Below are 23,645 nucleotides of genomic sequence, written 5' to 3'. Positions count from 1 at the left end.
CAAAATCATGTTCAACATTAGAATGGTTTTCAGCTCAGCAAGACTTTAAGGCTGGTAGGTCAATGAAAAGGAGAAACCAGTCAGCCATGGAAGCTGGGAGGACAAAAACACCTATCTAAGCAGCATCTAGGGAAGAGGGTCCCTCATGCAAATCATGCACCTGGCTGTTTCCAAGGGCAACACACCCTTGTTGGCAGCCAGACACATCCATTTACAACAGCCTGATACAATCAACTTGGGAATTACCACCCTCCCTCTGCTTCCTCTAATCCCATTGTCACCAAATTCACTTCTTATTAAAACATTTTCTCATGTAAGAACAGTCTCGAAGAGAAGACATCAACTCCTGCATCTAAGAGTTGCCCATAATTATTTTTTCCACTCCCAGTTAATAAGCTGGCAGTGTGCTTTGTATACTAAGACCTGAGAATGATTAATGTGAGTCCATTTCTGTGAGGTAGAGCAGAACACTCAGTTTGCAAACAAGAGCAGGGGTGGGCATTGTGGCACAGTGGGTAAAGCTGCGCCTGTGACACTGTCATCTTATAAGGGTGCCAGTTTGAGACCCAGCTGCTCCGCTTCTGATCCAGCTCCCTGCTAATGCATCTGAGAAAGCAGCAGAGGGCTGCCCAAGTGTTTGGGCCCCTGCACCCATGAGGGGGACCTGGAAGAAGCTCCAGGCTCCTGGCATTGGATCAGTCCAACTCTGGCTGTTGCGGCCATTTGGGGGCTGAACAAGCAGATTGAAAATTTCTCTCTCTGCATCTCTGCCTTCAAATAAATACAAAAGAAATATTTTTTAAAAAGAAAGGAAAAGAAATAGGAACAGAGTAAACTTACAAAACATATGCCACCTATATCCCTGACAATGAGGAACACATTTAAAACTGTGGATAATTCAAGTAGACAATGAAAAAAAAAAAAAAAAAGGAAATGATTCTACTTGGAGGTGACATGTTAGCATCAAACCCAAGTAAAGAGTTTTTAGATTTTTGAAGCATCAAGAGTTATTTCCGGCTGAGAGAAAAATTTCCCTAAGGATTTTGTGGCATTCAACCTCTCCTTTCCAAAAGGGTGAAGATTTCCTTCTCTAATTTATTTGTCTTTTTAAGCACATATATCAACTAGATACTTTGGGTGACCCATTATTTATAGTTCTTATATAAAAAAGAATTATCAGCACCAGGCAAACTAAGATATACACCATGCGATTTAAGATTTTCATGAGTTTGATTTTTCTATCTCTGGAAATCAGAGATTGTGGTAACAGGTTCAGAGAATCAGAAAAAAGTCAAATGTGAGAGAAGGTGTCTCAGGAGGAGTGTTGGTTGGGATTCTTCCTTAGAGAGATCATGATATTACTTTTCAGTGCATCTTGGGAAATCACACAGAAAAGAATGTGGTATTGCAGGGGAAGTATTCTTCTAACCTGGCTGCTCTCTACCCTCACCTGCTTAACTTTCGTTTTATTAATCATTTGTCTTCATTGGTGGAGTTTTCATTCAATGTTTTTTAGAACTGGAAACGTAACCTTTTGACTTCAACAATTGTTTGTCTCCAAACTAAATGAGGTATGGATCGAAAATTCTATAGAGATATTTAATGATGCAGACTTGGGATTCAACCACTTTGAGGAAAATTACCAATGAATTAAAGGGCAAAAGGCAGAAGCCTCTACATTTATAAAATGTTTTTCATGATCTCTACCCCTTCTTTTATTCCTCAACTTAAAAGAGGCAGAAGGAAAAGAAGAGAAAAGGCAACATTACCTTTTTTTGGTAAACAAGAAACAATCTTTTATTATTATTATTATTATTATTATTATTATTATTTTGATAGGCAGAGTTAGTGAGTGAGAGAGAGACAGAGAGAAAGGTCCTCCTTCTGTTGGTTCACCCCCAAAATGGCTGCCATGGGATCCGAAGCCAGGAGCCAGGTACTTTCTCCTGGTCCCCCATGTGGGTGCAGGGCCTAAGTACTTGGGCCATCCTCCACTGCCTTCCCGGGCCACAGCAGAGAGCTGGACTGGAAGAGGAAAAACCGGGACAGAATCCGGCGCCCCAACCGGGACTAGAACCGGCACTCATATGGGATGCCAGCGCTGCAGGCAAAAGATTAACCAAGTGAGCCACGGCGCCGACCTCACGGAATAATCTTTCCTATTGATGACTTTAGTTAATAAAAAGACTATAAAATCTGTCCTGCTCCAGATCTGTACATATCAATAGCTCCTGATCAGGAGTTCTGAATGCTTGATAGACTGCTATCATAAATATAAATGTCACAAATGTTTTTATCAGGTTATCATAAGGAAATAGAACCAATTTTCCCATTTAAAAAATCATGTCCAGTTAGCGATACACATCTTCTTTCAGTACCTTAAAAATCTTTTTTTCTACATTATTTAGAGTTAGAGCTCACTCTCCAAAGCTCCTCTAGCCCCACTCACATCTATATTATTTTCTGCATATTTATTTTTTAAACAAATTTTAACTTCTGACAGGATGATAAGACCAAAGTCAAAGCAGTGTTCTGATTTTTGAATCTACACACTCAAGTGCAGGGGGCTGTAACATGAAGCTTCTCAAGATGCACTGCATTAACCTTCACTTGTGGTCATATCATATTGCAAGTTCAAGTTACCTGTCTTCATTATCACCTGGACTTTCCCAACTTTCTGTTTCCTAAGTACTTCTAATGCTTCTCAGATATAGATTTGACCTAGTTTTTGTATACCACGGAACTGGTTCTTTAACTTTTCAGATCTGCTTACATTTTTACCTCTTCTGAAGTGTGCTAAACAGTTCCTATCTCAGTGCTGTATGGAAATCCAGGTTTTTACCTGTCAATTTAATTATGTGACAAAGTTCACAAATTGTTAAAGAATAAACTTGAGGGGCTGGCATTGACGCAACAGGTTGAGCTTCAGCCTGTGATGCTGATATCCCACAGGGCTGTTGGTCTGTGTCCAGCTGCTCCACTTCCGATCCAGCTTCCTGCTAATGTGCCTAGGAAGGCACTCAGAGATATAGCCCAAGAACTTGGGACTCTGTCACCCAGGAGGGAGAGCCAGATGGAGTTCTGGCATCCTGGCTTTAGCCTGGCCCTGAGCAGATAGATCGCTCCTTTGTGTCTCAATCTTTCCCTCTCTGTAACTCTGTCTTTGGAAAAAAAAAAAAAACTTTTTTAAGAAATAAAAGTATTTTCATTTAATATTAACAGTGTGACCATTCGCTACAATGCTATATAATGACAATCACTTATTATAATCACTTATAAATCTCTAATTATTTAAATATGTGCAGTAATCATGCTTATAGTAATTTTCATGGGAATCTTTCAGATATTTACAATCAATTATTTCAATGAAAAATTCTATGGGTTCGTAATCTATTGCACAGGGATAATCTTCCCCAATCTACCTCACAGCAGTTATTATAAGGGGAAAACCTTACAAACTATCCAAAATTAAATTTAGGTGTGGGAGTTCCCTTCCTCTTTCTGAGTCAACATTGAATACAAAGCAATGCGAATTTCTTATGGCTGCAACATATGCTTCAGTGATATTTAAAAGCTCACAATTTAAAATCACTCTAACATAGTAAAAAATTTGGTAGATATATGCTTAATTAAAGTGATGTTGGGATAATTACTTAGCCAATTCCACATACAATTGTAATAATTAACAAATATTTTAAATGTATATCCTCTATATTTTATAATATTAAACATATGATAATATAATAGCATTGATTGCATGAATTCTATTTATTCATTCAACAAGTATTTTTTGTCTACTTTGCTCCAGGTATCATAGGTGCTATTGATAACTGAGTGAGGTAAACAAAGCATACTTTCATTTGAATAGGGGGAGAAAGATGATAAACATGATAAGTAATGAATCATATAATATGTTGGGAGATAAATATTCTGTGAAAAGAAAAACAGCAGCCTAATGAGGACAGGAAGTACCAGAGACAGGAAAATAAGGTCACAATTTTATACTAACTATACTATCCAATTCCATCTCAATGGATAGTCATTCCAAAAGCTAAATAACCATAAGAGAAAAGCTGGAAAAACTGCTTTTGTGGCAGGCTTTGTGAGATAGCTAAGATCACAGGAAGGATGGAGACAGTGCAGGCAGAGGAAGGAGCAGGAAAACGCTAAGTGTTAGAAGAGGGGAAGTGGAAGAGTGAACCAACACTCAACTTCTGGGATGACAGGTGCTGAAGAGAGAGGATGGGGCCATACCAGGAAGACTGCAGAATGGCTCATGTATGTGGTGGGCATTAGGAGTCAGTGAAAGCCACAGGGGAGTGACATATACAAGTAATATCAGTGAAATTTCATATTACAATATTACGTGGAAGGTGAGAAGGAAGATGGGATTCATTACCTTGCCTCTTGGAAAATACCTAAAGCACAATAACGTTAACAAGCGTTACCTTTTCTAAATGGATGCATAAAAATATTAGTTTAAGCTTTCCAGTGGAAACCTGAGAACACTTTAGAAAATAGTCTTATAAGAGAATTACCTGAATAATATTAATAATAAATACCAATTTTGACCAAGTAGACCAAATATTTTTATAAAGTAAAATGGTAAAGTGAACACATTCTAATTTAATTACTCTGCTTATTATAAATGTTGCCCCCAAAAAGTTAACTCAAGAAAATCAAACAAGTGTGTTACTCTGGCAATAGAGAAGGAAAATGTAAAAACTGTAAGCTCACAGCATAATCACCACTGCACATGCAGAATATTAATCAACATTCAAGCAGTTCTCAAGAGCTGAGGCACTCTCTGATCCTAATTTCCAACATACCAGATTCACATCACTAGATTTTTTCCCTTAACCAGTACAGTCTGTTTGGTTACCAAAAATTTAAATCAAATGGATCAATGCTTTTAAAATGATTAATTTTATGTCTTAAATTCTCTATCTGAAACCATCACTGTCCACAATCCTATAAACAGGAACATTTTGCTGTGAATTACTGTGAATCTTTCCAATTAATTGATAGAGATCAAAATGAGGTTCCTATAATTTTCTGTTTCTCTTTTATATACGTTCACATTTTACATTTTGAACAAACAATTTTATCTTAAGTGATTACATTAATGTCATGTGTAATATCCTAAGGTAGAGAAACAATTTTTAACAGTCATGAATACTGATCTAATTATTTTCAGGGACAAGCATATATATCACTTTGTAGGAGTGAAAATAACACTACAAGGCTAGATTTACATGGGAAAACGCCAGCAGGGGAGGCAACAAATAGAAATTGACTTATTTAACCAATGACACCATGATCAAATGAACTGTCTCTAAACCATTATTTGTATTTGCTGAACCCCAGCTGATAGGCTTTGCTTTTCAATATATATGGGGTATGCATTTTGACTATAAAATTAAAAGAAAACACACATGAGTTTGACACTGTGTATGAAAGGGATTTATAATTATGAGGGCAATGGAAACATCCATATAGGAAAACATGGATAAGCTTAATAGATACAAAAACTTCATATTTCTACAACCATAGGAAATGCAAAACCCCCCACCTTATTTCACCACATACAAGCAGTAACTCAAAATGTACCATAAACATAATTATAAAACAAAAACTAAAGCTTACAGAAGAAAAATATAATAAAATCTATATTACTTTTGGGTTAAACAAGGATTTCTTAGCTAGGATAGAAAAAGTTTGGCTCATGAAAGGAAAAAAATGCATAAATTTAATTTCATAAAAACTTAGAACTTCTGTTCCATGAAAGTTACCATTAAGAAGATGCAAAAGCAGGCTACAGACTGAGAGAAGTTCTTAACAACACATATCTGATAAATGACTGATGTTCAAAACATATTTTAAAAATTCACAACCAATTATAAGCAAAGAACCCAGTTTTAAAAGCAGGCAAGACCTCAGAATCAACCCTTGGGACATTCGGATCTGGCTAAAAGGTCCATGAGAGTCTCACAGGCATGGAAAGCCATGACATGGTGGCAAAAAACAATCTAAATGAAAGATCCTGGTGAACAAGACCCCAGCAGAAGGAACAGGCCATCAAGGAGAGAGGCACCTTTCTCTGAAGGGAGGAAGGAACCTCCACTGTGATACGGCCTTGACTAAACAAGTTCAGAGTCAGTGAACTCAAGGGACTTCCATAGCCTAGACAGCTCATAGCAAGAGTCTCGGGTGATTGCTGACGTCATAAATAAGAGTGCCAATTGTTAAATCAACAACGGGAGTCACTGGGTACATGCTCACCACGTAGGATCTCTGTCCTTAATGTGTTTTACTATGAAATGTAAAAACACTACTAGTCGAACAGTACCCTATACCTTGTGCGGTTGTGTGAGTGCAGCCTGTTGAAATCCTTGCTTAGTATATACTAAGTTGATCTTCAGTATATGAAGGTAATTGAAAATGAAACTTGATAAAGGGCGGGATGGGAGAGGGAGAGGGAGAGGGAGAGGGGAGGGCCACGGGAGGGAGGGAGGTTGGGGGTGGGAAGCCACAACAATACAAAAGTTGCACTTTGTAAATTCACATTTATGAAATAAAAAAAACAGCAGGCAAGAGATTCAAACAGACACTGCAACAAGTAAGAAATATTGATGGAAAATAAGGCATAAAAGATGTCCAACATCATTAGCCACCACGCTGTGGTGACACACAACACACCTATCAGAATGGTTAAATGAAGGCTGGCGAGGATATGCAACAACTGGATTGTTTCAGCATTACCTGATGGGAATGTTAAATGGTACAACCATTTTGGAAAACAGCCTGGTGGTTTCTTAAAATGTTAAACATATTTTAGCACATGACTCAGCAGTCCCACTCCCAAGAGAAATGGAAGCATATACAGGAACCTGCAAGTAGCTATGCATAGCAACTGTATTCATAATCACCAAATATAAGGAATAACCAAAAGTTCAGCAAGTGGAAACTGATGCCACAAAAATGGCAGTCTTTAAAAAATAATTGAGATGATGATCTACTATGTTACTTGGGGTTTCACAGTTAAAATAAGTGGTTTTCAAATTTTGTAGCACCAAATCACCTGAGAACAATTTAGAAGCAAGATGTATGTGGAATCACATTGTGAAAAATACCACTTAAATCCAGAAACTTTAAGCTCTTTGACAGCAAGAATTATATGTACATATTTCTTTTCTATCTATCTATCTATCTCTATCTATCTATCTATCTATCTATCTATCTATCTATTCTAGAAGCTTGTCCATCTATCTATCTATCTATCTATCTATTCTAGAAGCTTGTTTCCTTGTTGGAAATCCACAGATGTTTCAGTCAACAAATTAATGTGACATCAAACAACAAAAAATGAGGTTAAAGTCGATTTTATTTTTATTTCAAACTGCAATCTGCCACTTTCAATAACACAGACTTATTTTTCAGAAGTGACAGCTGCATGCATGCTTGAGAACCTGAGTTCCTGGTGGAGCCTGGAGTCTATGCATCCTGCTCCTCTCTACACACCCTCATTTACTTAGCAATGGCAGTGGGCTCTGAGTCCATGAAGTGCATTAATAATGGAAAAAAGGCTTGCTAGAAGTTCTATGAAATGGTTGGCATTGTGGTGCAGCAGGTTAAGCCACTGCTTGCGATGCTGGCATCTCACAATGGAGTACTGGTTCAAGTGCTAGCTGCACCACTTGCAATCGAGTTCGCTGCTAATGTGCCTGGGGAAACAGTGGAGGATGGTCCAAGTACTTGGGCCCCTGTCAACCACATGGGAGACATGGATGGAGTACAGGGTCCTGGCTTCAACCTGCCATAGCCCTGGCTATTGTGGCCATTTGAATCATCAACCAGCAGATGGAAGATCTCTCTCTGTCTCTCCCTCACTATCTCTGTCACTCAGCCTCTTAAATGAACACATAATCATGATAAAATGAAAAGTGCTATGTAAATATTAGGCACAATTTCCCCAGACACCTGCCCACCCTCTGTTGCTGGGACTTGATATTCTCACTTGAAGACATCTTGAAGTTTAATTGTTTGGCTCACCACAATATTTAGCTCAGACCCCAAAATGTTAGCTCAATAAATAGATCATTCATGGTAGAATTTTAGTTTATAGAAACAGGAGCAGAGAAATAAGAACTCTCAAGCACATTACTATCAATTCATGTGAATGGGCAACTTGCCATAAAGGCCACATGCTAAGCAGTTCTGTAGTGGGCTGGATTCAAGTCTCAGAAATTTAATCTTGGTTTTAACCAACTGCCAGCATCATTTGTCTTAGGAGGCCCGTTACAAGCATCCTGGCCCAGAATAGCTTATATGTATTTATTTTTACCCAAATGGGCACAGGAGCAAATGCTTTTCCAGTTTAGGAATGATGACATTTTAAAAATTAATAAAAATAAAAATGAAAGCACATGGCATTTGTTAAAGGGTAATAAAATAACTCCAGTCAATTGGCTAGTTCTACACCAGTAGATTTCTTTAAATAGTAATGAAATCATTGCTTTAAAAAATCCATCATTATTAAAATAAAAAAAAAATTTGCCTCAGCCTCCACCAAAATTAGATTTGTAAGTTGCTGGTCATTCCTATAATTAAATCTATGTCACAAATTTGCAAGAAAAATGGTCAGTGTGACTAATGCATTTACTTGCTACACAAGTCCTGTCAGACAGCAGAGAGCATTATGCTGCTAAAATGAAGTAGGTAAAGATTCTATACATTTGTAGTAAGTAACAAAGACTGCCTAAATTTACAGTGACTGTACCTTAGATAGCTTGTGTAAGAAACAATTCCCAATGCGGCAACCGCAGGGTTTCTCTCACAGGAAGCACTGTAACATATTTTAGCTCTACAAATGTGTTGGGTGCTTTGGCACAGGTGCATACAGCTTTTCTGGACAGGTGCTATATAGAAAATACTTTCATAAAAGAAAAGTAAATATGTCCAGGCTGCCAGAGCCCTGATCCTGAAGAATTCTTCATTTGACCTCTTAAATGTGTTTTTTTGTTTTAAAAATTTACTTCTTTTTAATAGGTAAATAATTGTGTGTATGTTGGGGGTACAATGTGATATCTGATGTATACACACACATCGTAGAAAGAGTCAACCAAGACAATTAACGTATTCATCACCTCATCAACTTATCAAGATGGTTTCAGTTCATCTCTTTGATGACATGGCTGAGAAACTCAGAGAAGAACGTTTGCTAAATTGTAAGTGTGTCAACAAGATGGCTCAAAGGACATGGACGAGTATAAATGGTTCTCTTTTGACAACTTCCTCAATGCCTCAGGTTGCAGATATGGAAAGCTCCTGGTTTGCTACTGGTGCGAATGCCACCTCTTAGCAAATGAAGAACAGGCACTGCACATGTACACAGAGCCTTATGCAGGAAGCTGACTTTAGCTACACATTATAGGGGTTTTTTCCATGTGATTTACTCTCAGTTACCATCTCTTCATGACAAGCGAGCTTTTTTATATATAATGTTGGTTTAAAGTTTGAAATAGATTTACATTATAAAAGTGAGTCTTACTTAGCTTTAATCTTCTTAAACAACCATACTCTTCCTCATTCCTGGAAGACACTGCATTGAAGGCAATTCCTATCTTTCCTCTTTCTCAAATCTTTGACTTTTACTTACTCTTTCACAGATTTCTGTTTTTATATTTCCTTCAGTATCTACTGATTTTTTTCCCTGTTTTCCTGGTTTGTTCCAGGCCACTGACTGAACCAAGAAAAAGTAGTGTGTTCTCAGCGATCCAGCAGTTATGGTGTTCATTTGCCCCTCAAGGTGATCAAATGATACCCATAGCATGACGATGAGCTCCATTTGGTAAAGGTGGAAACTAGCTTCCGGTTACCTGAACATGGCTCATCACACAAGCTTTAAAGCACATGATGGGGAGCAAACATAGGACACAGCAGTTAAGATACTACTTGAGATGCCTACATCCCATATCCAAGTGCCTGGATTGGGGTCCCAGCTCTCCTTCCGATTCCAGCACACTGTTAATGAACAGCCTGGGAGGCGGCAGATGATGGCTCAAGTAGTTGGGTCCCTGACATCCATGTAGGAGATCATCCATGTTCCTGGCTTGGGCTTAGCCCAGCTCTGGCCTTTGCAGGCATTTGGAAAATGAATCATCAGTAGATCTCTGTCAGTCTCTGTTTTTCTGTCTCTCTGGCATTCAAATAAGTACAAATAAAATAAATAGATTTAAAAAAAATTAAAACTAAGGGGCTGGCACTGTGGCATGGCGGGTGAAGCCAACAGTGCTCCAGCATCCCATGTGGGCACCAGTTTTGAGTCCCAGCTGCTCCACTTCCACAACTCTCTGGTATGGCCTGGGAAAGCAGTGGAAGATGGCCTAAGTACTTGGGTCCCTGCAAGCGTGTGGGAGACCTGGAAGAGGCTCCCGGCTCCTGGCTTTGGATTGGCCCAGCTTCAGCCATTGTGGCCATCTGGGGAATGGACCAGCAGATGGAAGATTTCTCTCTCTCTCCCTCTCTCTGCCTCTCTATAGCTCTACCTTTCAGATAAAAAAAAAAAATCTTAAAAAAAATAAACTGTAAAGCATTCACATAAAAATCCTGTTTTGTCAAGTCCTTAGCAATACAAGAAACTAGAAATAAAATTCAATAAGATGGTATTTAAATATTGTATTTAAATTGTTTGTTCTGGAATTTAAGTTTAATAAAAATAAAATCATTTTACAAACACATTGTGAACTTTTGGAGGAACACCAAGATCACAAATGAAAAAGAAATTGGCTAAGATTTCAAGAAAATTGGGCCAGTGCTGTGGTATATTAGGTTAGGCCTCTACCTGCAACACCAGCATCCTGTATGGGCACCAGTTTGTGTCCTGGCTGCTCATCTTCCCACCCAGCTCTCTGCCAATGGCCTGGGAAAGCAGTGGAGCATGACTCAAGTGCTTGGGCCCCTGCACCCATATGGGAGACCCAGAGGAAGCTCCTGGTTCCTGGCTTCAGACTGGCCCAGCTCTGGCCATTGTGGCCATCTGGGGAGTGGATTAGTGGATGGGGGACCTCTCTCTCTCCCTCTCTCTGTCTATAAATCTGCCTCTCAAATAAGTAAATACATATTTAGAAAATATTTTAAGAAAATTAAGTGGAAAAAATCTGCATAGTCTTTAGTATTCCACAAAATGAGATATCCATAGCCACACACTTTACACATCCTGAATTTGCCTAAAAGAAAAACCCAATGTTGCCTAGTATCACTTTTTTTTTTTTTTTTTTGACAGGCAGAGTGGACAGTGAGAGAGAGAGACAGAGAGAAAGGTCTTCCTTTGCCGTTGGTTCACCTTCCAATGGCCGCTGCGGCTGGCGTACTGCGGCCAGCGCACCGCACTGATCCGAAGCCAGGAGCCAGGTGCTTCTTCTGGTCTCCCATGGGGTGCAGGGCCCAAGCACTTGGGCCATCCTCCACTGCACTCCCAGGCCATAGTAGAAAGCTGGCCTGGAAAAGGGGCAACCGGGACAGAATCCGGCACCCTGATCGGGACTAGAACCAGTTGTGCCGGCGCCACTAGGCGGAGGATTAGCCTGTTGAGCCATGGCACCGGCCACCTAGTATCACTCTTAAGCCTCTTCATTAACATTTGAGATTCTTGGACTAATTTTTTTTTTTTTAAGATTCTTTATTTATTTGAAAGGCAGAGTTACAGACAGACAGGTTTTCCATCTGCTGGTTCACTTCCCAAATGGCCCCAGTGGCCAGAGCTAGGCCTATCTAAAGCTAGGAGCCAGGAGCTTCCTCCAGGCCTCCCACGTGGGTTGCAGGGGCCCAAGAACTTGGGCCATCCTCCACTGCTTTCCCAGGCCAGAGCAGAGAGTTGGATTGGAAGAGGAGCATCCAGGACTTGAACCAGTGCCCATATGGGTTGGTAGCACTGCAGGAGGAGGCTTAGCCTACTCTGCCACAGCACTGGCCCCTCTTGGGTCTAATTTTTAAAATTCACTGTTGCCAGGAAATTGGTGAGTCACAAAGCCAGTGTCTTTCCTCTCTGATGGTTCTAAATGTGGCTGAGTATATTTTTAGCCAGGAAAGGAAGGATTAAAGAAGATGATAAACATATCACACATAATGAAAACATGGCATTTGTGTTTGGGAATTCTTTACTACCAACTATGGTCAGATCAATTAACTATTCATATTTCTATAAAGCCAGGCAGTAATGAGGAGCCAGCCAGGCAAAGGGGGTGGGGGCAGCATAATCGAGTAAAAGAAGAAAGCTATGGCTAGTTCTTGGGACAAGGTAAGGAGTTCCTGTTAGCTCTTGATCTGGCATGGAAATAAACTTCTTCACCATCACTCATCTTCCATCAGTCCCAGCAATTAGCTTTTTAAAAGAACAATAATTATTTGAAACAAAAACCATTTTTTGCCACTTTAAATGAAGAAATTTAGAAAGGATGCAGTGATGCTTAACTATTTTTATTTAAGCGCACAGTTGCATTTTCTAAATTAAAGAAAGAACTCATCAATTGGATTTTTTTTAAAAAAACTTGTTTTTTTAAAAGCTGCCTTCTGACTAAGAAGCAACATGTGAGATGGCTGAACTTGAAGTATATGATTTCCTTAGAAAACATATATAGGGCCGGCGCCGTGGCTCAACAGGCTAATCCTCCGCCTTGCGGCGCCAGCACACCGGGTTCTAGTCCCGGTCGGGGCTCCGGATTCTGTCCCGGTTGCCCCTCTTCCAGGCCAGCTCTCTGCTATGGCCCGGGAAGGCAGTGGAGGATGGCCCAAGTGCTTGGGCCCTGCACCTGCATGGGAGACCAGGAGAAGCACCTGGCTCCTGGCTTCGGATCAGCGTGATGCGCCGGCCGCAGCGGCCATTGGAGGGTGAACCAACGGCAAAAGGAAGACCTTTCTCTCTGTCTCTCTGTCACTATCCACTCAGCCTGTCAAAAAAATAAATAAAAATAAATAAAAATTAAAATTAAAAAAAGAAAACATATATAGGTATATAAATTTTCATAGCATTTTGTTATTTAAAGTATTTGACTATCAAATTTTATTAAAATCTCATCAAAAAGGTAATCTCAAATTACTTCTCTCTGTGGCCAAGGCCCACCATCAACAATCCTGTTTTTATAGCAAGAACAGGATCCCACCCCCTGCCCCATTCAACCCACATCCTCTGAGCTGCCAGTCTCACTGGCCACAGGGACACGAGGGCACTAGGTGAGGATGTCGTGGGCCTGGCGCTCCACCAGCATCTCCATGCTCTTCACGTCGGTGCACCAGAACTCCAGGCGGTCCTTCATGCCCTTGATCTGCTGCAAGTCCAGCACACGGGGCTGCACCCAGGTCATGTGAACTCGCTTATCCACCTCATCTATACTGCCCTTGACCAGCCCAACGGAGAGCGCCTTCATCACCAAAATTATTGTAAACTGAACAATTTAAATAAGAGGAAGAGATAACCACATTAGTTTCTTAACTTAAAGCAATCCTCCATGGCATGACTTAAAATATTCTCTTGGTCTGAAATTTATGTAAATTGAATTCATCTATCATTAGTTATTACTAGCCAAGCTGCATAAAAAAATAAAAAAGGTCTTCTGAAACAATTAGTTCTTAAAAACACTGTTTTAACCACACTTGGGACATTATTAAACTGAGTATAAATATATATAATATATTTTGTGATATACCTAAGTGTTTGGAAATCAACAAGAATATTCTCAGAGTTCTTGAAAAAATTCTTCTAATAAAAGCCTCTTATTCAGTTGTAAAGTAATCTGAAATAAATACCCTTTTCAGATTGCTTTTACAAAAGGAATGGTGCCTCATAATCAGATAATTACCAGTGAACCACTGAATGAGTGTATTTTAGATCTCGCATTTTATGAAAATCCATAACCACATACACAAAGCAATCATGGCAGAGCCGAGTCCAAAACTCAGGTCTAAGTTTTAGTTCAAAACTATTTCTACCACATCATACAAGCATTCTATATAGATTATCATATTAATCCTGAACACAACTCTATAGGTGCTATCATTTTTAAACATGTATTTGGTCAAGTAAGGATTCAATCCCAGGCGGTCTGACTCCAAAAATCATACTGTTACTCATAATCATAAATTTTAAGGATAAATAGATACTTTCCATTCAAAAAGAAAATTCTCAAGTAGCTATATAATACACTTTAAGTATAAAGAAATAAAACATAAAAGTTATAACTTGGGATTTTTCACCTATAAAAAATCTCTTCCCAAACCAACTGAAGCACCAACTTCTTCCCAAAGATTTCATTCAACTGAGATTACTCTCTTTCTTCAAATCTATGATGATCACTGCATAGCTGTCTCTTAATATCCATGCTCCTCCTCTTGGTTAATAGAAATTCAATTTTCAGCTCTTGGTAAATTGCCGCATATGGCATTTGGCAAGGTGTGATCCAGTGGCTAAGTCTTTCATTAGACACTAGTGCAAGTGTGGTGTTAGAATTCCTGGAATGCTGTCTAAAGAAAGCAGACTTAGCCTCTAGGGAGCTCCGTTGTCCTTTCTTGCTACTTTGCTTTGCTAAGTCAGATATGTTGGCTGGAGTGCTAGCAGCTATTTTGGACCTTGAGGAAACCTTAAGAAAGGAAGGTACATGCTGTGGCTGGCTGGTGGAAGAGAAAGGCAGGAGTCTCAGCCCATGGTCAGGCTGTACCATACTTGGACAGCCTCTCTCCAGATTTTATATAATACAGAAATAATATCTTATCTCATACAAATCACTATCATTGGTTTTTTTTTTCCCTTTTAAATATGCTGACTGTAACTTAGACCCACACTTATTTCATAATCCCAGATTTCCTGCAACAATGGTGAAGAGGTGAAAAAAAGAAATAAAATTATTTCTTTTGTAACACTGGAACAAAATATACCCACTCAGTTTCATTCTAAGACACTCTTGGGTACACTCCAACTTTCAGAAACAAAAAAGAAGTAAAAGAAAGGAGGGGGCTGGATGGGAAAAAGCCAGTATACTTCTGCCCTCGACCATTACTCGTGCACGTCATTGTCTTTCCTAGACTAGCTGAGCCCTATCCTTACTTCAAGGCCAAGCTAAGGGAAACCACTTCAGTCAGGCTTCTGGATTCACTTACTGGCATTGCCTGTGCCAGTAACACCTTCTGTTCACTTTGCTAATTTTCACATTGCATTGCTCTTTTCTATGTGTCCTCTCCACAACCTAGAGGACCCACCTTGTATTTCTAGAAAACTGCGTGTGGCAGATCAATAAATACTTATGATTGATCTGCTGAATTCAGGTAAGAAAAAAAGTGCAGAAAGGAAGAAGAGCAGAAGACTAAAGAGTGAGAGAGTGAGACTACATGACTTCTTAGAAGTAACAGAGCATAATAGAAATCCTATGGAACCCCTAGAACAAGTTTTACCTCACTGGACCTTAACAATAATTGGGCCTACCATGAGAGTATTTCAGGCATGGAAAGCCAAGACACACTGGCAAAAAACAAACAAACAAACAAACAAAAACAAACCCAAAACCTAAATGAAAGATCTCTGTGATTGAGATCCCAGCAGAAAGAATGGGCCATCAAAGAAGGAGGTACCTTTCTCTGAAGGGAGGAGAGAACTTCCACTTTGACTATGGCCTCATCTAAATAAGATCGGAGTTGGCGAACTCAAGAGGCTTCCATAGCCTTAGCAGCTCATGACAAGAGCCTAGGGAGATTACTGACGTCATAAATAAGAGTGTCAATTGTTAAATCAACAACAGGAATCACTGTGCACTTATTCCCCATGTAGGATCTCTATCCATAATGTGTTCTACTATGTGAATTAACGGCATAACTAGTACTCAAACAGTATTTTACACTTTGTGTTTCTGTGTGGGTGCAAACTGTTGAAATCTTTACTTAGTATATACTAAATTGATCTTCTGTATATAAAGATAATTGAAAATGAATCTTGGTGAAGAATGGGATGGGAGAGGGAGTGGAATATGGGATGGTTGCGGGTGGGAGGGAGGTTATGGGGGGGAAAAAGCTGCTATAATCCAAAAGTTGTACTTTGGAAATTTATATTTATTAAATAAAAGTTTAAAAAAAGGAAGGAACTTTATGAAATGAGTGAAAATGTCCTATTAGATTAATTAAGATCACCTTGAAATAATGATCCCTGTTTCATACCAGACTGGGACATTATCACAAATACAGGTTGAATGTAATGGAGAACAATTTCTTAGCCATGGCAGAGAAGTCATGATAGACTAAATGAAAGCTGTTAGTCTTGTTGGGGAAATTCTGTGTTCCATTCCCTTGAAGTTAATAAGTGTTTGTTACTAGAGAAATGTGCTTGTTTTTATTTCCATTACAGCTCTACAGCAACAACAATTAATATTTATTGAGGACTTCCTATTAGATAATAACTGTATTAAATGTGTTTCCCACACATCAGCTTTTTTAATACTCAGAAAACTGAAAGTTGTTGATATTGTTAGTAGTTCTGATTTCTGGGTTACATAATTTTTCTAGTGTCACAGCTGGAAGTGGTGGTGTCAGGTTTCAAACCCCAGAATCTTGATCCCAAAACCTAAGTTCTTGATTAGTTGTTTAGTCCTTGTGATTACATTTCTTGTGAACATGTATGTTGTTTCAGTAAAGAATTATCTTTAAAAAAAATAATAATAATAATCGGGCCTAGCAGAACGAGTATCCATGGTAGACACACAGTCAATGCAAAGGTCAAACTATGCTTAGTCAGTCTGTTCTCTAACAAAAGGACAGAGCACTTTCTTCAGATACTCAAACAGTTGCCTTAACTTTGCTTTCTCTATTAATATGGACACTTTTAAAGAGTTAACAGACCCAATGTAGGAAGCCATGCTTTCATAGTGGATGTGCATGATTCCAAGCCATATAGAAAAACTGGTTTCTAGAAAAATCCTATTTTACAGATATTATTCTGTCAAACAACTGTGACAACATATAGAATAATAACTGGATATATGGAATAATAACAAAATATTATTTAATTACTACTAAGTAGTGCAAGAGATCATTTTTGTTAAATAGCCTTTTTTTCTTCTAAAACCTAATAATAATACAGTAAAAAGTACTGATTCTTCTTTTAAAATAGCATATATTCTAAGCAATATACTTTGTGTAAGCTACATTACTAAAAGCTCTGCAAGGCTATGGTACATTAAAATCTGTGCAACACTATATAGAATTAACAGTATATTACAAAATATTTAATAGCTTTATCTATATTTAAATAGACAATAAGAGACCCCCACTGATTTTATTATCATTTAGTTGTAAATCATTATGTACCTAAAAGTAACATAATTCATTTTCACAAATTTAGCAGTTTTAAGGTATAAATAAAAATATTAAATTAACAGAAAATGTTTAATTTCTTTCTTATTCCTTATAAAACAAATGAAGTTTTTGTTACATCAGCTATTTTAAAAAATAATGCTAAAATAACATTCTTACATTGATTCCACTTTTGAAAGTTTAACTACTTTTAAATATTTTTACATATAATCTATAGTTCTCTAAATATATCACATTTTCTTACAAAACACTCAATAGTTGTATCCTCATTTCAAATTTCTCCCACATAGATTTCTCAGAAGTACCTAAGACAGTACCTTCTTTGACAGTGAAATGTACAAAATAAATGACATGTCAACAAGTAAATTAGCATTCTCTTTCTGACCAGCTGGGTCATGTTTCCTTTTCAAAATCCTCAGTCCCATGATACAAAATAATAATAATCTAAAAGACCTCATTAAATGATCGATATATTGACATAACCTCTATAAGGAGACACATAGTGTTTTAATTGATTCTTTGAATCCACTAAATGGAATATTAAATCTGAGCCTCCAAAATATATTATAAGAGAACAATCACTTTATTTATTAACTGATTTCCTGCAGAAAATACTGGCACATGAAAAAATTCAAGAACTTTTACATTTAACCAAAGGGTAAAAAAGTCCAGCTCTCACTAAATTTTTCATACAAACAATATCACAGCAAAAGTTATAATAGACAAAGAAAACTATATTTACTTACCAAAAAACTTCCAAAGGCTGAATTAAATATCGCAGCTGCCTATAGAGAAAATAAATAGGAGGGAAAAACTCAAAGTAAATAGGAAAGCAAAGGAGATCATTTTCCCTTCCCCACTAATCAAAACCTTAAAACACTGACTCTACAAAGCAAACTTAGTCACTGCTTACAAAATTGGCAGCGGCCTGTAGTTTACTAAGACAGATGAGCTGCAGCTTAGGAATTCATAAATAATGGGTCTCAAAAGCAGGCAGAAATGGCTTGCCATGAGATGCCTTAAACCTCTATGACAGTACCAAAAGAATCGTCACCAATAGTAAATCAAAACACTGTTGTTATTGATTTTGCTACTAGGCTTAGACCAATCAGAGGTTGATTTTTTCCTCAAAAAAAAAAAAAATTCACATTACTGAGAGGAAGGAATACGGAATTATAAGGCAAACATTAATTTTTCCCTACTAGTGAGCAAAAGTCCTTTGAACTGCAACCACAGGGCAAGATGTGGCACTCTCACGACAGCCTGGAAGTCTGTACAGTGCTGTGGAGACCAAGAAAGTTACTGCTACGCCATTAATGCTATGGCAGACACAAGCAAGAAAAACTTCAATTTGGTGTTCAAAATTCAAAGAAGAAATATTTGACTTTGTGCTTACCTAAATATCCATGGAACACATAGTAGATATAACATAGCTCTTAATTTTAGTCATTATATCCCAGGGAAGCTTCTCACACTACCCCAGAAGGAGACACATATAAAACATCCAATTTGATACGGGAAGAAAAAAAAAACAATAAAAGGCAAAAAGAGGGGTAAAGAAAACCTATTTCTAGCTCCCGCAGATCCAGAGCAGAGTTAAATGAATCATCATGGACATTAGCAGCCACACTGTAGGAAAAAGAAGATGTCAGTTTTAGCAAGTTTGAATAAAGTCCAAAGCCAGGCTAAGAGCTGTAGCTGAAAATGCCTTCTGCTCCGGGAGAGGATGCAAAGAGAGTGAATGGGTAATGAGATCCTTGGCTCCAGAGAGCTTAGCTCTCCTATTCCAGTTCATAATTAATTCAAAGCTTTGATAATTTCATTAGATTTCTCCTTTGCTGGCCCTATCAATAAAAGATGGCACTGGACCACAGCTCCTCTGTGGCATAAACACCAGCACAGGCACAGACCAGGGAACCCTTTGCGTCTTGATAGGGACAATGGCATATGGTGTTCCGTGTGTTGTACTGGGAGCAGCAGGGCAAACAAAGACGCAGCTAAATAAAACATTGTAGATGACAATTTTCAACTATAGCGACATATTTAACACATCTTCCTGGAATTCCATGATGGGTAATTCCAGGAAAAAGTTTTTGTGCTTGGATAAAATTAAGTTAAAGGGTTTAAATAAATTAATTGTGGTGAGACCACCAGGGAACACTATCTACTTTCTTATAAAAATGCACTTTCCCACAAATAAGTTTAATATCTAGATACTATTTTGTGCTTAAAATGGATTTATCTCTCTCTTTAGTAAAAGAGTGAGCTCTTCCTCCTCTGAGCTTCTGTCTTCCAAGTTAATTTCTTTCCGGTGCTTTTCACTTATCTTATACTGAATAACCGGCGGTTTTGCCTAGCATTTAATGAAATATGGAATAATTAGAAATAAAAATACTCAAAACAAAGTAAAACAAGCACTAACTAGTACTCATTCAGATCAAATCACCACACTCCTCTGGTTTCCCTTTTTTTAAAGATTTATTTTATTTATTTTGAAAGGCAGAGTCAGAGAGAGAGAGAGAGAGAGAGAGAGAGATCTTCCATCCTCTGGTTCACCCCCTAGATGGCCACAAAGGCTGGAGCTGGGCCAGGTTGAAGCCAGGAGCTTCTTCCTGGTCTCTAACATGAGTGTAGGGACCCATGTACTTGGGCCATCTTCCAGTGCTTTCCCAGGCACGTTAGCAGGGAGCTGGATCAGAAGTGGAGCAGCCAGGACAGGAACTGGTGCCCACATGGAATGCCAGCACTGCAGGTCGCCCCTGCCCCACCCGGTTCCCATTTTTAACCCAAACAGAAGCAATATATTTTACATGAACTGGCTGTGTTCCTATATCTGATAAAATGACCAGCTAATGGAATATGAACATCTTAGGTACTCAAAGATGTTGCAACCCAACTCAATCTTAGTTGTTTTCTGACAGTGGAGATGGATTTGAATTCACTCAACTACACTGTCTTTCCATACAGTGACCTCTGGTTTTGTCAATTGATCGATTAAGGTTCTGAGGTACTCTGGGTACCAGGTGAAATCAAACACTGAACCAAGGAGGTCTGGCTGAACAACAGTAGATAACTAAGCTAACAGATGACTCAATTCTGCAGTTGCAGTGTTTGAGAGCATTATGATACCCAGTGCTTCCAAGGGTAATGATAAATATTTAGAAAGCATTTTATTGATATAATCAAGACAGGCATGCCTTTGACTTAAGGAGGAATTCTAGCCCTTAGCATGATGCAGGATCAGGTCTCTGTCTATTTCATTTCCTATCTCAGATGTTCTATTCTGACAACACTTAACTACTTGATTTTCCCCAAACTCAACATGCAATTTCTTGCATCCTTGCTCCTTGCCCTTCCTCCCTCTTCTATCTGGCCAACTCTGATTATCTTAGCCACCAGCTTGGGCATCCATCCTTCTAAGAAGTGTTCAATCACTCCCCTCCAACACTCTCCTTTTAATACCACACATCTACTCTTGTAGGTGGATTAAATGTTCCCACACCTGCTGCCAGAGCATCCTGAGCCCATATCTGCCATGGCACTTGCCACATCGTATTGAAATGACCTGCGAAGACACCTTCCTGCGCCACCGCCATCTAACGTCTTCTAAGAAAGGAATTTAAGGAGCTTATCCTAAGCTGCCGCTTATCTGAACTGCTGAATAAGCAGAGTTTCCTGCAGTGTCTGAAGTCTACCTCTCTTACCAAGTGATTCTATGTGTTAAGACTGGATCCGGCACCTGGTGTCATAACCAAGCAACAGCAATGACAGTAGATCCAGATTTTAGTCTTCCAACCATTATAATAATCTCTTCCACCATATCCTGCTTTGTTTGCTTCCCTTGAAATGCCTACATCTTGATATTACGGAATAGTTACACAAATGCTTGCCACCAATGATGTTTTTAAAACTTACACTTCTCTATAGCAATGGAGTTAAATAAAATCTAGCATTACCCAAGAATACTCAGCAACCATTAGCACTGGGTGATCTGCATATGCTGAACTGTATGAAGGCAGGCTGATTGGTGAAAAAGCAGGCTTCAAAACACTAATGTATGGTTCTTCTTATATTAAGTATTTACACACTCACACGCACACACATACATACTTACATAAAAGTACTAATTTTTTTCTGATCACAATCACCAAAAACTCCTAACTGTGGTTAAATTTGTTGAAAGGACTGAATGGGGAAGGGGGAAAGTTTTATTTTTCATTTTGTTGTTGGTGCTGCTTGGCCTTTAAATTTTTGCAAATACTATATTTTTATGCTTCAGTGAAGGCTATTAAAGCAGGAAGATGGGGCCAGAGTTGTGGGGCACCAGGTTAAGCCATTCTTTGAAATGCCAGCAGGACATATTGGAATGTCAGTTCGAGTCCCAGCTACTCTGCTTCCCACCCAGCTCTCGCTAATTCATCTGAGAAAGCAGAAGAAGTTGGCCCAAGTACTTCAGCCTCTCCACCCACATGGGAAATCTGGAAGGAGTTCCTGGCTCCTGGCTTCATCCTGGTCCAATCCTTGCTGTTGTGCCCATTTGAGAAGTGAACCAGTAGTTGGCAGATATCTCTCTATCTCTTTCTGCCATTCTCTCTATAACTCTGCCTTTCAAATAAATAAAAGAAAAAGAAAAAGAAAAAAATAAAGTAGGGACATGTTGATCCATTTGTTTGGTTTTTGAATCCTTTTTATTGAAAATACAATAAATATTTAACATAAAATTAAAAATTTTTAAAGACTTATTTATTTGATAGGTAGAGTTACAGACAGACAGAAAGGTCTTCCATCTGCTGGTTCGCTTCCCAAATGGCCGCAATACCAATCCAAAGCCAGGAGCCAGGGGCTTCCTCCAGGCTTCCCATGCAAGTGCAGGGGCCCAAATATTTTGACCATCTTCTACTGCTTTCCCAGGCCATAGCTGGATGGGAAGAGGAGCAGCTGGGACTACAACGGTGTCCATATGGGACACTGGAGACACAGGCAGAGGCTTGGCTCATTATGCCACAGTGCTAGCCCCTAAAATAAAAATTTTAATTTCTACTTTGCACGTTAGTGCTCTATCTTGCTAGGAGCTCACAACTGCAAGTTGATCATTCTTGGTAGCACACACCATGGTACTGAGATTGTAAGAGGCCATAGGATGAACAGAAGTCATTTTCTGGGCACATCAATGGTATCTGAATATTTGGTTTGGGAAACACATAAAAAACCAACTATCCCTTTCATATTAAAACAAACATGGCTCTAGAGAATACAAACTTCATGAACTGAGATCAAACATGAGCTACCAAAGTTCATTTATTTGGAAGGTAGGAACCTGTGGGTTTTACGACCAGCCTCTCTTGAGATATGAGTTTCCTTTTCTTGGCTTTCTGGAAGCCAGACCTCAATGGTTCACTGAGTTTTGTGTACAGTCCTTCCTTTGGTATTACCTCTTTTGCCATTCCTCCTCTAGAATGCTCCATGACAGCAAAATGGCATCTAATTTACCAAGCCTTGTATCCATAGTGCCTAGAATAGCACCTGGAGCCTAACAGACCCTCAGTAAGTATTACTGGATCAAAGAACTAACCAATGTATGAATGAGCAAATACTTGTCATGCTAACTGAATGTTCTGCGCAGCAATGTTTTCACTATTAACTCATGTACCCCATCTTCAAAATGTATACATTGAAATAATCACATGTGATGGATAACTAGATAAAATGCTGAACAAAAAAAGTTGATTTTGAAGTGATTTTCTAATAGTGACACTGGATTCCTTTGTATTACATATTCTAGATAACACATTGCTTCTTGAAACAGCTCAGTTTTAATCAAAATATCTAACTAATGTTTCATTATATAAGTGACAGCATGTTTTATTGTTCTTTTGAAAAATCTAGCAAGCTCAATAATGAATTAATTTTTTTATTATCTACTTGGAATTATTTAAAATAAAAGGGGAGGGGCCAGCATTGTGGCACAGTGTGTTAAGCTGCTGCCTGTGATACTGGCATCCCATGTAAGTGCCAGTTCAAGTCACAGCTGCTCCATTTCTCATCCAGGGCCCTGCTAATGCACCTGGAAAACAGTGGAAGATGGCCCATGTGCTTGGGTTCCTACACTCATGTGGGAGACCTGGATGGAGTTCCAAGTTCCTGGCTTGGCTATTTGGGGACTGAACCAAATAGCTGTTGTGGCTATTTGGGGACTGAACCAGCAGGTGGAGGATCTGTTTCTGTCACTGTCTCTGTCTCTTGTGCTCAGTCTCTCTCTCTCTCTCTCTCTCTCTCTGTAATCCTGCCTTTCAAAT

General features: G+C 38.8%; 1 protein-coding gene across 2 annotated transcripts in view; it reads right to left on the bottom strand.

Annotated features, from left to right (window-relative positions):
- The window catches only part of SLC10A7 (solute carrier family 10 member 7), a 305,313-nt gene that overhangs the window by 180,446 nt on the left and 101,222 nt on the right, over nt 1-23,645 (bottom strand). Inside the window, exon 5 of one of the 2 annotated variants that reach the window (XM_062199524.1) lies at nt 18,096-18,134. The exons of the other annotated variant lie outside the window; for it this stretch is intronic. Coding sequence (XP_062055508.1) covers nt 18,096-18,134 — 39 coding nt within the window. The remainder of the gene's footprint in view (nt 1-18,095; nt 18,135-23,645) is intronic. 2 annotated transcript variants of the gene reach the window in all.

Source organism: Lepus europaeus, chromosome 8, assembly GCF_033115175.1.
Source record: "Lepus europaeus isolate LE1 chromosome 8, mLepTim1.pri, whole genome shotgun sequence".
Lineage (NCBI taxonomy): Eukaryota > Metazoa > Chordata > Mammalia > Lagomorpha > Leporidae > Lepus > Lepus europaeus.
Note: the sequence above shows the minus strand (reverse complement) of the source record. Positions and strands in the feature narration are given on the sequence as shown.